Raw genomic sequence first — 13,766 nt, 5'->3', positions numbered from 1 at the left:
ACCAGCGCACTATGACAAGCTTAAAGAACGTCTCGTATAATGTCATGATCACTTTATAATTTCTGTCCCATGTGCTTAAGATGCGACCCTTAGGCATGCAATTATATTTTTATATTTCAAAAACAACTCTTGAAAGTGGGATTAATTGAAATTCATTATCGTTATAGTTTTTTTACTAAATAAAATTTCAGACGAAATTTAGTGGAAAGATCGCCTTACATTGTATGCAGCAGTATGTAAAACTGATGCATTTAATTCTAACAAAGTGTCAATGTCTTCTTTTTTATGTTTTGCTCATAAGATGTGTTATCGAACATTGACATAAACAATCAGACTTCGTGCAAAGCTTCTGTGAACCATGTTATATTAATTGAGAATATTAAAGAGTCACAGTCAAAATCAAAATTAATTTTGACGTCAAGGCGGCACAGTGAGCATACCTAACATTTTGTACTGAGCTCTTAAAAACTTTTTTTCCAGACTAAAAGCAATGCAATGCTGAAACAATGGTAACTACAAAATATGTCTAAAGGTTTGCTTTTGTTCATTTCAAAGGTATAATTTTTTTTTTCGTTACTTGTCACGGTTGTGACAATGATGTAGATTGATGTACATATCATTTGTTTTGACCTTTGAATTGTTTTATATATTATAAAGAAATGTTATTTCTTAAGTAGTAATGTCTTATGATGTCTATATGTGACATAAAAGCTTGGTGTCTGTTGATATATGTTATAAGTTGTGCATCTATTGATCATTCTATATAAAAGTCGTATGCATGTGTGTACATAGTTTTGATACTTTCCCTCGTGATTTGTAGATCCCATAAATGGCTATATTTCTTATTATGAGTCAATCTACATTCATATTTAGGAGAACATACTGTAGATTACTTATTTTTTGCGTTATCTTGTCTTTATTGTTGCGAAACGGGGCCACTTTCAAACTATGAATCATTGTTCGTGTTTTATACACAATTATTAACCTAATAAACATAGGAATTGTAAAATTGAAAAAAAATAAAATGTTGAAAGACGGATTCTGTGACATTTATCAAATCCATAATAATTATTGTTTTCATATAAATAATATTTCATCGAATTACAATATATATTCTTATTTTACTTTAATAAGTATTCACTATTGAGTGGTACTAAAGTTTATAAAGTAGCTAAACATTAAAAGATATTGATAAAAGCAACATCATTTAATGTTGCCAATTGTATGCGAGACTATTTAACGAAAATCAAGGTAATTCACGTATCCTGACTCTTAACACCCTTAAGTCGCCATTAAGCTGCCATTAAGCCATTGATTAAAGATGGTTTTCCGTCTTTGGGATGTGAATTTTATTCAAAATATTGTTAAGCAATATACAAAATACCACAATAAAATATGAAATTTATTATACTATAGACTTGATGTGTAATGTATACGAAAATTGATGGTTACTGAGTTACAAACCGTTGCATACTCAGTACTTTGTAAAAGCACACGTTGCATATTTAAAAAGTTCAATAATACACCAGATAAAATTTCGACAAAGCTTAGTGAACAAGCTCTGAAAATCCGATTATTTAATAAGAAGATCAGAATCCAAATTGAAGGGAAATTGCACAAAATGTTCAAAATGTTCACTTCCTCCTTGCTGGCCATTCTATAAAGTACACAAAATATTGATGAATGTATTTCAGATATACATGTATTATTACGGATATATTTCATAATGCATGCTCTTTCTAAGCTAAATTTCAAAATAATTTGATATTTCTATTCCACAATTATAAGGAAAAAAGAAAAATACATTCTTTGGAATATTCTACATCGTATTATATGACATATGCGCAGAAATATGCATATTTCATTTAGTCTGAAACAAATTAAGAATCCCTCTTAAAGTTAAAGTTTATCCAAAAGTGAACTTAACGTAGAAGTTGTAAAATTTGTGCTGAATTCCTCCTAATTTCAACTTAAAGATATTCTTATCATAATTATCAAAATTCATTGATACTAATTTATACTTTTGTTGATTTTTTTATTCATTTATTTAGTTACCATCACATGGTTTTGTATTACAGGTCGAAAAATCAATCGACAAGCCGATGCAGTCAACTCCTCCATTTTTTGGGAAAGGTTTGCTACAACTTCTGATTCTATATTTTGCTCCGACATCACAAGTTTTTGTGCAAGACGACCATTCTCCCCACGAACTCCACCCACCATCAACTACTGTAAACAAATCGAAGACATTTAATCAATTAGCTAATGCATTTTCAATTCCAATACTAGTTCATCGGACGAACTCGAAACAAAGAATATCACGAATTCTTGTATATTTTTTTTAGGTATCTATTAGAAGCAGAGAGATATAGAAAAATTCGTTATTGTTTCCCTGCCACAAAACTGTCTGATAAAGGTGATAACTTCAACTTTTTAATCGTTATCTCCCTTAAAGTGTATAGCAAGGAACTCAATTCAACAGTGTATATATTGTCTTTATAATGATCACAATTATTTATTTTCTTTATTGTTTTCTTTCAAAAGAAAATATGATTGAAAATATAATCCTGTGACAAATTTAAGTTCAGAAATATACAAAGGATGATGTGACATAACTACTATCAGGGGGGCCTTTTTCCATGACAAATAATATTTAATCTATAACGATTTTGATAGTTTTTAAATATGAGTGAATAAATATGATGCCTATTAAATAGTTCCAATAGTTTTGACGAATTTCGATTATAAGGAATACTGCATTATCTATGAATTTTTAGCTCAACTGAGCCGAAGGCTCAAGTGAGCTTTTCTGGTCAAAATTTTTCCGTTGTCTGTTATTGTTGTCGTCGTTGTTGTTGTCGTCGTAAATATTTTACATTTTTATCTTCTTCTCAAGAACCACTGGGTGAATTTCAACCAAACTTGCTACAAAGTATTACTAGGTAAAGGGGATTCAAGTTTGTTCAAATGAAGGGCTACGCCCTTTTCCAAGGGGAGATAATTATGAATAAGAGAAAAATTAATGGCATATTTAAAAAAATCTTCTTAAGAACCACTGGTATAGGAAAAATCTTTACAATCCTCTTCTCAAGAACCACTGGGTCAGGAAAAATGAAACTTATGTGGAAACATTCTTAGGAAGTGTAAATTCAGGTTTGTACAAATCATGACCCCCGGGGGAAGGGCGGGTCCAAAATGGCCAACCAAAGTTTTACATAGAATATATAAGAAAATTCTTTAAAAATCTTCTTCACAAGAAGAGCAAAGCCGTAATTGATCATACTCATGTGGAATCATTTTCAGGTAGTGTAGATTCACGTTTCTTCAAATCATGACCCCCAGGGTGAGGATGGGGCCACATTGGGGTATCAAAGTTCAACTTAGGAATACATAGGAAAAATCTTTAAAAATCTTTTTCTCAAGAACCATTGAAACAGGAAAGATGAAACTCATGTGAATTCATCCTCATGTGCTTTTTCCTAGCCGATGTGCCTAGGTGAGCGATGTGGCCCTTGGGCCTCTTGTTAGACCATATCAGGGCAAATGTCGGCCTGGTTTGTGATAATATGTTCTTTTATGGACAGAGAATAGCGGGTCTTAGTATAAATATATTTAAGCTGAACACTTCTCATAAATAGGCACTGTCAGACAGGTAATATATAAACCGTTCGATTTCGTTACACCCGATTGCACACTCGAAAAACTCGTGTCCGACGTGTAGTACTCCTTTCGTGGTCTTAGATTTTTTGCGTTCATTCCTTGCTTTTTATGTGCATTTTCTTTCTCTAAATAATGTATTGACTTGTATTTTTCGTGATACCTTTGTCCTGTTTTGAAAAAAAAAAAATGATAATTTCATCGCGACCGAGTAGCATGGTTTTGTAAGATGTACGTCTACATTCGTCGGACCTCTACAGCAAAATACATTGAACTGATAAGCGATCTACTTCTTATACATGGATTGTAGGGAGAGCGTTGAGGAACAGGAAATATGGCAGACTATGCCTTTTTAAGAGTAGTGTTCAGCTTTAATAATACACATGGATTCTCAGGGTTGACGGTTTCGGGTCGAGAAATGCACATACTAAGAAATACGTTTAGACCCAGCGAATTACCCTCTAAACACGTTATAAAACTTTGAACTATATATAACTATCAATCAAATGTTTGTTCAATAAAAAAAAAATCTGAAATTTTCGTTAAAAATTTAATATTTTCTCCAGTAGTTCAAAGAATTTTTAAAAGGCCTTTTTACTTTAGTATAAAGATAGGGCTTGTGATACATTGAAACCCTCGTATGACAACTTATGGCAAAAAATTTGAATCAAAAATCGTTTTGATTTATTTTTCTCAAATTTCTTCAGTCAAGCTGTAATTGATTTTTTTCTTGGTATTATTTGTAATAAACATTATACCTTTCAGATGAATGGCCAAAATCGTTATAAAAGCTATAACGGCTATTGTCAGCAACACTCCAAGTACTATTGAAACAATCCTTTGTTTTTGTCCTTCAGCTTTAAAGTTCACCTCACCTAATTTTACATAAAAATATGAGTAATATGCATTGACATATTGTAACAAGTAATGAAATACAGTTTAACATGCCCCATTAATGTATTATGGAGACACTTTCTTAAAAGATCGTTCAATATTTCCCAAAAGCTGTGCTTCCTTACCTCTTTTCAAACCTTCATTTTCAGGACTAACCGAGGACATTGTTTCAGATAGAGTGTTTCCTCTTAAGCATGCCTTTATCCTTTTTATTTTATATGAGCTACACTGAGTATAAAACATTAAATTATATCAAGCTTATTTCAACGTATTTTTGTACTTTACAGACGTATTTCCTTGGAAGCATAATGGACCCTTTAAAAATGATCTTAAATTATATTTGATAAACTTTTTCATTGCTTTATAATTTAAAATTGCATTTCATTGGAGTGCAAGTTAGTCTCCCTCGTGGTTTTATAGTACCGTGAATTTCAATTCACTTAATTTAATTGAATTTTATTGCATGAAATTATTTTGGAGTGTGTATCATCGTCTTAATTCATTAAATTTCTTGTCGCAAAAACAGTGTTTTTTAGTGTTTGAAAAAGAGTGTTTTATTTCAAAGAAGAAAAGGGACTTTAATCTGAAAATCTGAACATTCCTTTTTCAAAATTATTTTAAATCGTGTATGTTATCGAAAATACTTTAGTAAAGTACAGTAATCAAAGTTTCAAAATTTTTACTATAGTGACAAAGTGAATACTGTAGTAAATGTATCCTTCCAAGTACTAAAGATTTTTTTTTCTAAACTCAAAATCATGAGCAAATTACTGTCTCAAAGCTTTGATGACAAAAAGCAGACGCCGGGTTTGAACGGTCGTCAGGGGATGTTCACTTCTCGATATCACTTGATCACACCTCTGATTTTTTGGAAGTCTGTGTTTGCTTTGCTCCAATGTTGCATTGTTTAATGGAGTTTTGCAATTGAATACTATTCGTTATCTCAATTTATTTCATACATGACCATAAAATGTTGCTTTTTGCTATGATAAGAATAAAAAATTAATTTCACAAAGAGAAACTTAGCTGTATTTTCTGTCTGCGACTTTTTGAGGATTATCCTCCTGTAAAGCTTTATGCTCTAAACTATATTTTATCATATTCTAGTGTGCTGTCTACATCATTGACAATATGAACATATGATAATCATTTGTATCCATAAAAAAATTAAATAGAAATTACCAATGAAATTTTAAATTTTAGATACCAGTTATTTACCGGTAAAAGCAAATTTTAGTAGTGTTTACACAAGACATTGAGTGATTTTATTAAGATAACATAAATCGTTATAAATTTGCCATTTGTTTTTTGAATAGATAGTTGGTGGTAGCTAAATTTAGTTTTTAAAGTTTAATTAATGTTTAGCACGGAGTTAGCTCAAAACGATCTTAATTAAGAAAATGTTTGGACATCCTAATCAGAAGAACATTAGACATTTGACATTTTCAGTTAAGTTTTCAACAATAAATGCAAGTAAACAAAGTTTGTAGCATTAGAATATAACCCAAACTTTTTGCAATTGAATGACAATTAACAGTTGTCCTATCTGTTTCAACTATTGAAATTGTGAGCTCACTACATGACACATACATCCTCCCTTATGGTCATAATGGCAAAGTCTATGTTTTGTACCATGGGAGACCCGAAATAAGCGTCAGATCAAAAAGTAAAATTAAAGTGGCACAATTGCATTATGTAAAAATTAATCTATGTAATATCAACGAAGTATATTCAATGGTTTAGACGGAGTTGCGGAAAAGAGATGTGTACCCCTCAGTATAATAGAAAAATGATCATGTCAATGTTTTGCTCTGGGGAAAACCAAAATAGGTGCAGCTCAAAAGGTAAATTAGGAGATGTACAATGAAACTATATAACAAAGATTTTGGAAAGTCTCATTGAATTTCATTCAGTTGTAAAAGAGTAGTTGCGGATAAGAGATGGGTACCTAAAAGCGTAACAGACGGACGTACAGACAGACGGTGGGGCGGATACCACGATCACTATATAACCCCCTACTTTTCAAGTTGAGGGGGTATAATTCAGAGGTAAATTTATATTCAAGCATTAATAAATACCTATATAAAGATAATTCCATTTCCTTTCGCAATTGAAAATATGTTGCTACCATACAAAAAGATAATACATGTAAGTTATCATTTTTTGCAAAGAAGCCTGGGAAATGTTCTACTGTTTGATAACGTTGATTTAGATATCTGTAATTACAATTCATTCGGCATTTGTTTGATTATTTCACAACCTATGTGTGAAAAAATCATTGAATTTGGAAAGCCCCCGTTTATTCTTTTTTGTTTGATTTTCCTGTGGACTGGTACTTTAATTTGAAATGGACTTTACAGTTTGTTATTTGTTTTTAAAAAAGTACAAGCAGAACCTATTTTTTCAAAGGTATTTATCATCATTCAATTTTATGACATATTAAATTAAACAATGCAAATTGTTCATAATTCAATGAAAAGGCAGCACAAAAATTTAGTAATAAGCCTAATTTTTGAGATGTCCACAGACCACAAATTTTCGATGCTATTTTGTCAGATTTTTTATGAATACTTAATCCAAAATATACTTCTCAATTTTTTTTGAAATAACAAATTTAACGAATGACATACCGTAAAGGTCATAAATCGAAAACGAAAATGTAGGCGGATATTTTCGAAACATCTGAATATTGTAGACTGGCAAATAACCACAATGATTTTAATTTCGATATGTTTGCGATTAATCATTTTTCCGCGAAATTAAACCAATCCTGAATGTTATTATCAGTTTTTAAAAAAGTTGAACTGCTCAATCGAAATTTTGAATTAATTACATGCAGCGTAAAATTAAAACCATCGCAACTTTTTTGCGATATCGTGAAATTTTAACATGGTGGAAATAAACGACTAACAGTATTAGATGCATTTTACATATATTTGTATCATTTGTTTTCTTCTGGTAGAGGCACATCATGCAATAAGGAACTAAACATAGTGAATGAAAATTATATGTTAAGTAAACAAAATGAAGGAAATCGCCTTGCACAGAGTTGATTGCACACAAAACGACCAGGTGCGGTATTACTGTACTTTTGCTTATTTATATCTTTACCCGAACAAAAATAAATTGAACATACCAATGCAGTTAAAAAGCTTATGTGTTTCCTAAAATATCGAATATGACAATGTTTTTCATTTCATTTGCAATTTGAAAATATTTAAATATATTATAAAGTATATTTTGTATTTATTGATTTGAACAGTAATCTTTACATAATATTTTATAAAAGAGTTTTCCGCTAGATAAAAGTGCATATTCTGCATCACAACAGTGTATGTTTGTGTGAAACAGTTTATTTCGAATTATCAGAATCACTTAAATTCTACGTGTTTAACAGTGATAAGCTTTTAGTAAAGTGCTTATCAATATTAAAAATAACCTTTGATTGAAATTATTTGAGTACGATTTATATAAGGAAACACATTAGTTAAATGCAGGACAATGAACGATTTCTAATGCATTACCAAATTACCATACAGATGCACGCATTTACCCGAGCTAATTTCGAAAAAGGATCGAGCGGAAAGGTATTCTTGCTATCATGTACAACTCGCAAGTTTTCTCATGATGTATTTTATTTCAATTATTTTTTAAATTAATTGCAATGAAGTATTTTTAATGGGTACGAAGAGCTGTGCTACCAAATCTCCTTCTCTTATATGTTATATATATTAAACTAAAGAGATCATCGATCCTATTGTTTACCAGCAAACACTGAATCCACAGCTGGGCGTAGAGACAAATCCTTTGGATGACACAATATACACCGAGGTATCATAGTTTGCACAAAAGATCCATCAGTGCTGAGTAACCATGATGTACGACTAAAGTAAAGTTCTGCAGTCCTCCACTGTAAAATCGTGGCGTCTTTATGTTATTAAACAATTTTTTTCGAGAGGGAACTTAAAGGAAAACCAATAAAAAAATTGTGAATAAAGTAATTTATTTCTAAATAATATAGATACATTATTTCCCAAAAATCCAGTTTTCTTTTTTAAAAATATTTTCAAATATTCAAAAATTATCCTGGGTCCTATTTAGTAAACCATTTTCTTTTTAATTTAGTACAAAATATGGTTGATGAAAAACATAAAGAAATAGAAGAATAATACATAGTGTATTTCGTGCATGCTGGCTATATCAATACGCAAAATCTAATACGTAACATTTCTTTTATCATAGTCAATATGACAAAAAAAATATATGACATGAACGTTTTATTCTAGAAGACCACTCAAAAGTCGGAGAATCGAAATTTCAGATGACTTTATGGCGAACGAAGTCATGATCCCTTTTTTAAATATAAAATTTATCATTGTAGAGCGACCATCAGACTTCATTCTAGCTGTTGAAAGAGATATGTCGACCAACACTTTAACGTGGATTCGTCCACCGCATGCCGACAATTGAACCGATTTCATATCACTGGACACGAATATGATCGGCAGTGTTACATGTAAGAACGTCACCGATAAAAAGCATTTAGAAAAAATCGTTTTATCAATCAGCATAGAGGCTCACCGTTTTATTGTTGCTACAAAAGATACAGAAGAGTTACGCTGTGCCACTAATCTTTATTAGGTTTTTTTTTTCAAGCATCATGGTCTGGTTTTACTCCTGCTGCAGGACAAAGGTCAGTTCCGCTACGTTACTTACGCTATGTCACTGTCTTTAATGACTTCCAAAAATGCTTCAAATGTGTGAAATTGTTGACAAATCTAGAGATCTCGAGGATCAGTTCAATATCTCAGCATTATTCCAATTGAATATATCTTGTGTATTGACAGGCAATGTCTTTTTGGCAAAATCCTCGCATTTTCTCAATCGAGGCAAGGGGAAGCACCAACAGAATCCATGATGTTTTTATTTCTTCAAACAATTTCAAAGTTACCCTGCTGCCTTTTTCTACCCCAAACCATAAAACTTCCGCCACCGTAACAGTCACATTGGATACTGTATGGCTGTATTTGGTTGAGATGGAAGCTACACAAAATATTGAAATTTAAATGTGAATTTATAACCAATTACAATTTCATGTACCAGTTTAACGTGATTAAAACCTATGTGTTAATTTTATATCAAATATTGTATTTCATTTCCATTGCTGTGTGTTTCATAAAACATTCTAAATTGCTATTCTTCTTTTGTTCAGTATATTACAGTATAATACCTAGTCTCGTCTTGATTGCCATACTATTTCGTTTTTATTTGGCTATCATTGTCTATAGTCGGCATGACATCAAAACATAAGGCTTATTGGTATACATTGTTGTGTCTTTGATTTCGAGTTTACTGGAATATTTCGAGATTTTTTGTTCCTGATCAATTAGACGATCTGATGGTATTGATTTCTTTAGTTTATTTTATCATCAAAAAAGCTGAAGTTCATAGTATAAAAACAGCTAGTCTTCTATTTTCCTTCATGAAGGTTGTATAAAGTGTAAGGAAAAAAAGCCGCAAATTTAAATGTAACAGGTTTCTGAAAAAAATATGGGGATTTTTAAGCTTTCCAAAGGACATGACATGTGTATTAAATCATCTTTAAAATTCTAATAGATTGATTATATAATATATATAAGAAGAGGATACCAACATGAAATATCAAGATTAAAGTGCACTGTTGAGTTAATGATTGTTTCACTGTAAGTTTGTGGATATCATCGTCCTGTCGCTGGTTATCTATTTCAAGTGGAATCCTAAACCACTAAATTCTATGTAAATATAAAAGTTTATGTCTCCATGTACAAAATATGTATGGCCTTTTAAAATATAATTTTAACGATCAAAAGGCCAAAGGACATAAACGGTTTCCTGAGTAAAATACTTCATGGTTACTGTTCCATAGGTGCATAAAATAATACAAAAAACATAAATGAAGATACATGACTCAGAAGCAAAAAGTTTTGATAATCAAAAACCAACTTGAAATGTTCTACAATGCAGAACAATCTAACTTATCCAATTTAGTAGATCTTTTAACAAAGATACTCTTGCCATAATTCTTATGCCCATCTATTTATTTGTTCTTTTCAGCGCATATATACTTCCGTTGATCTTTTCCCACATAAATAAACATTACCGCAGCGCATTACAGTTTTGGTCTTTGACTGTATGTTATAAATCTATTGCATGATAGTGAGGGAACCATGACGATTTCTTTGCCCATGAAAAATCATATTCAATGAGGGCAAAGCTTGAGCGAAGGAACAGCCTCTATCTTTGTTAACGTCTTAGGTTTGACGCGGCAATGCGAACGAGAATCGAACCCAGGCACACGATTACAAGGCGAACGCTCTACGACTAGGTTACCGTGACTGGTCAGCAGATCATTGAAACTATGACACTAATTTTTAAGTAAATTAGAATTGTTCACTCATTGTTCAATGGCCTTTAGTGACAAGATATAATTTTGCAGCCAATATCCAAAAAGTGATTGCGTTTTCATATGATCACGAGTGAAAAAGAAGGATGGGACTGTATTAACCAAGGTCACGTGCTGCAATCGTTGTTGGCACGAACACGATCTCTCATATGTAGCTGAACAAGAAACATATTGACTCAAGCGTCAAAAATCGGCCGCGAACTTATTAACTGCAGAGTCCTCTCATGAAGCAATTAGAAACTGAAATGCTTCATCTGTTACTAAAATCTATTATATTTATCTGTTAATTAATATATCCCTGCGACATTAAAGATCTGCATGCGATATTCCAGAATTTTCTTCAGTACATAATACATGTACATTAATACATGTATAAGTAAACTAGTCTTCCTGAACGTCTCCGCACTCAGTTAAATTGGAAAAAAGGACCTCTGGCGAGGGTTTTTACATTTAAACATTGAAACTAATGTTTAAACTTATCTATAACTAACGATAGCTATTTTTCTTAAATTAAACGTAATAATTGTCCCCGCTTGAAAAGTGGGGGATATTAATAATTTGGGTTTGTCCGTCCGTCTGTCCGTCCGTCCGTCTTTCTGTCTGTCTGTAACGCTTTCGTTTCCACACGATATCTCGAGAACCCTTTGAGCTTTTGCAATGAAATTTAGCATAGCAACTCCCTATGGACTAAAGAATACCCCTACTGATTCTGAGATCAAAAGGTCAAAGGTCAAGGTCATAAATAAGCAAATTCTGTCTGTTATTACACTTTCGTTTCCACATGATATCTCGAGAACCCTTTGAGCTTTCGCAATTATATTTTACATAACAACTCCCTGTGGTCTAAGGAAGACCCCTATTGATTTTGAGGTCAAAAGGTTAAAGTTCAAGGTCGTAAATTTATATATTCTGTCTATATGAAACACTATCACTTTCGGGCGATATTTCAAGACGATTTTGAGCTTTAGCTATGTAATATTATACCAAAACTCCCTAGGACCTCTCTCACTCCTCTCAAAGTGCCCCGCCCCGTTTGTTTTATAAGTATTTATTGTATTACATGTCGCTATTTTAGCACAGGGACATGAGGAGAATTATTACGTATAAAACAGGTTCTCGGTGGACTTTATATTCTTATTACATCTATTAGAACTGTTTAATAAAGGTTAAATTAGACACCATGCATTGTGTAAAATTTTGACAACATCGAACGTGAATATATACATGTATGTCACTTCATGTTTGTATACAATTCTCGCCCTAGAACAGCGGCTCCGTGGTCTAGTGGTATGTCTCTCGCTTCAAATGTGAGAGGGACCGGGATCGCAGCTCGGACGATCCATTTTTTTTTCGAAATACTTTTCTTTTTTTACTAAACGATAGTGTTATGGGTCAGAATAACCCTAAATGCCAGCAAAGATCAATAACAAAATTTAAACTTAACAATAATTTATTTACTTAAGAAATAAGGTATCATTTTTAAACATCTATCGGGATATAAATACGGGTCGGTCACGAGATTAAATTCCATAAAGCCTGAAGGGCTTTATGATGAATTTAATCTCGTACCGACCCGTATTTATAGCCCGATAGATGTTTTAAAATGATACCTTATTACTTATATTTACATTCGTGACTAATTCATACTTTATATTTGCATAATTGTGACTTTTAACGTGTGAAATGCATTATTTTTCAAACCCAAAGGCATGTATGTAATCCACTGAACGCGCGTCGACCCTTTATGACGTCACTGAGAAATTACGTCAAACGATTATCCAAACGCACATCTATGACCTCTTGACCCCATACCTGTATCTATACAGTTATAGATACGCATTCCTTTCAGTAGTGTTATATAAAGGAAAACATTTGCAAATGTAAATATAGTAATATATAATAAGTATATGAAACATAAAGTACAAACTTAGCAAGAATCTAAAAATACATACATCAGAGTGTCCGTTGCTGCACACAATGTCCCAGTGAAAATATATATCCCAGTTATCTCTCAATAGTGCTTATACGACAAAGTATTGTATATGCATCAAATTGACAGGGTATTTATACAGTAATATAAATCTAGAATATTCTAGAAATTGTTAAAACATGATATTACTGGAACAATCTGGACATACACAAAATTTAAGAATGTTCTAGATAAAATGACCAAACATGTTGACCACTCTGGAATGTTCAAGAAACTTAATGTTACTAATTATATACATAATGAAACAATACACATCTCACAACACCTCCCCCCTTAAAAAGTTTGAATGTCAATGAAAAACTTAAATTGTAAAACATGTACATTAATACAAAATCTAGTATGTTTACGATACTCTTGACAAGGCGTCTGCAATAACATTGTCTTTGCCTTTGATATGCTTAATTGTTATGTTGTATTCTTGTAACAACAAACTCCATCTAGTCAGTCTTTGATTCTTGTTTGACAATTTATGCTAAAATGTCAGGGGGTTGTGATCAGTATACACAAGAATTGGATGCAAAGTAACATTCAAATAAACATCAAAATGCTGTAAAGCTAACAACAAAGCAAGGCATTCTTTTTCAATAGTAGAATAATTTCGTTGACATTTTGTAAGTTTCTTTGAAAAATACGAAACAACTCTATCTACATTATCACTATGTTTTTGAAACAAAGCTGCCCCGATTCCAACATCACTAGCGTCAACAGTAAGCTTAAATTGCTTAGAAAAATCTGGAGTTGACAGAACTGGGTTGCTCATCAGGACAGATTTGATTTTATGAA

At 32.0% G+C, this 13,766-nt stretch overlaps 1 protein-coding gene across 1 annotated transcript; it reads right to left on the bottom strand.

Moving 5' to 3' along the window:
- Nucleotides 1-2,055: 2,055 nt before the first annotated feature.
- LOC134261364 (ectin-like) lies at nt 2,056-4,756 on the bottom strand (the record flags this gene model as incomplete). The annotated part of the gene is made up of 3 exons (XM_062743800.1): nt 4,677-4,756; nt 4,416-4,532; nt 2,056-2,229 (listed from the first exon to the last, which is right to left on the bottom strand). Coding segments are annotated over exons 1-3 (331 nt in total), but the record flags the coding sequence as incomplete, so codon positions are not given.
- Between the last annotated feature and the right edge of the window lie 9,010 nt (nt 4,757-13,766).

Source organism: Saccostrea cucullata, unplaced genomic scaffold, assembly GCF_032062105.1.
Source record: "Saccostrea cucullata isolate Sc308-1 unplaced genomic scaffold, CSIRO_AGI_Scuc_v1 ctg12335, whole genome shotgun sequence".
Classification (NCBI taxonomy): domain Eukaryota; kingdom Metazoa; phylum Mollusca; class Bivalvia; order Ostreida; family Ostreidae; genus Saccostrea; species Saccostrea cuccullata.
This window is presented reverse-complemented; position numbering and strand designations above follow the sequence as displayed.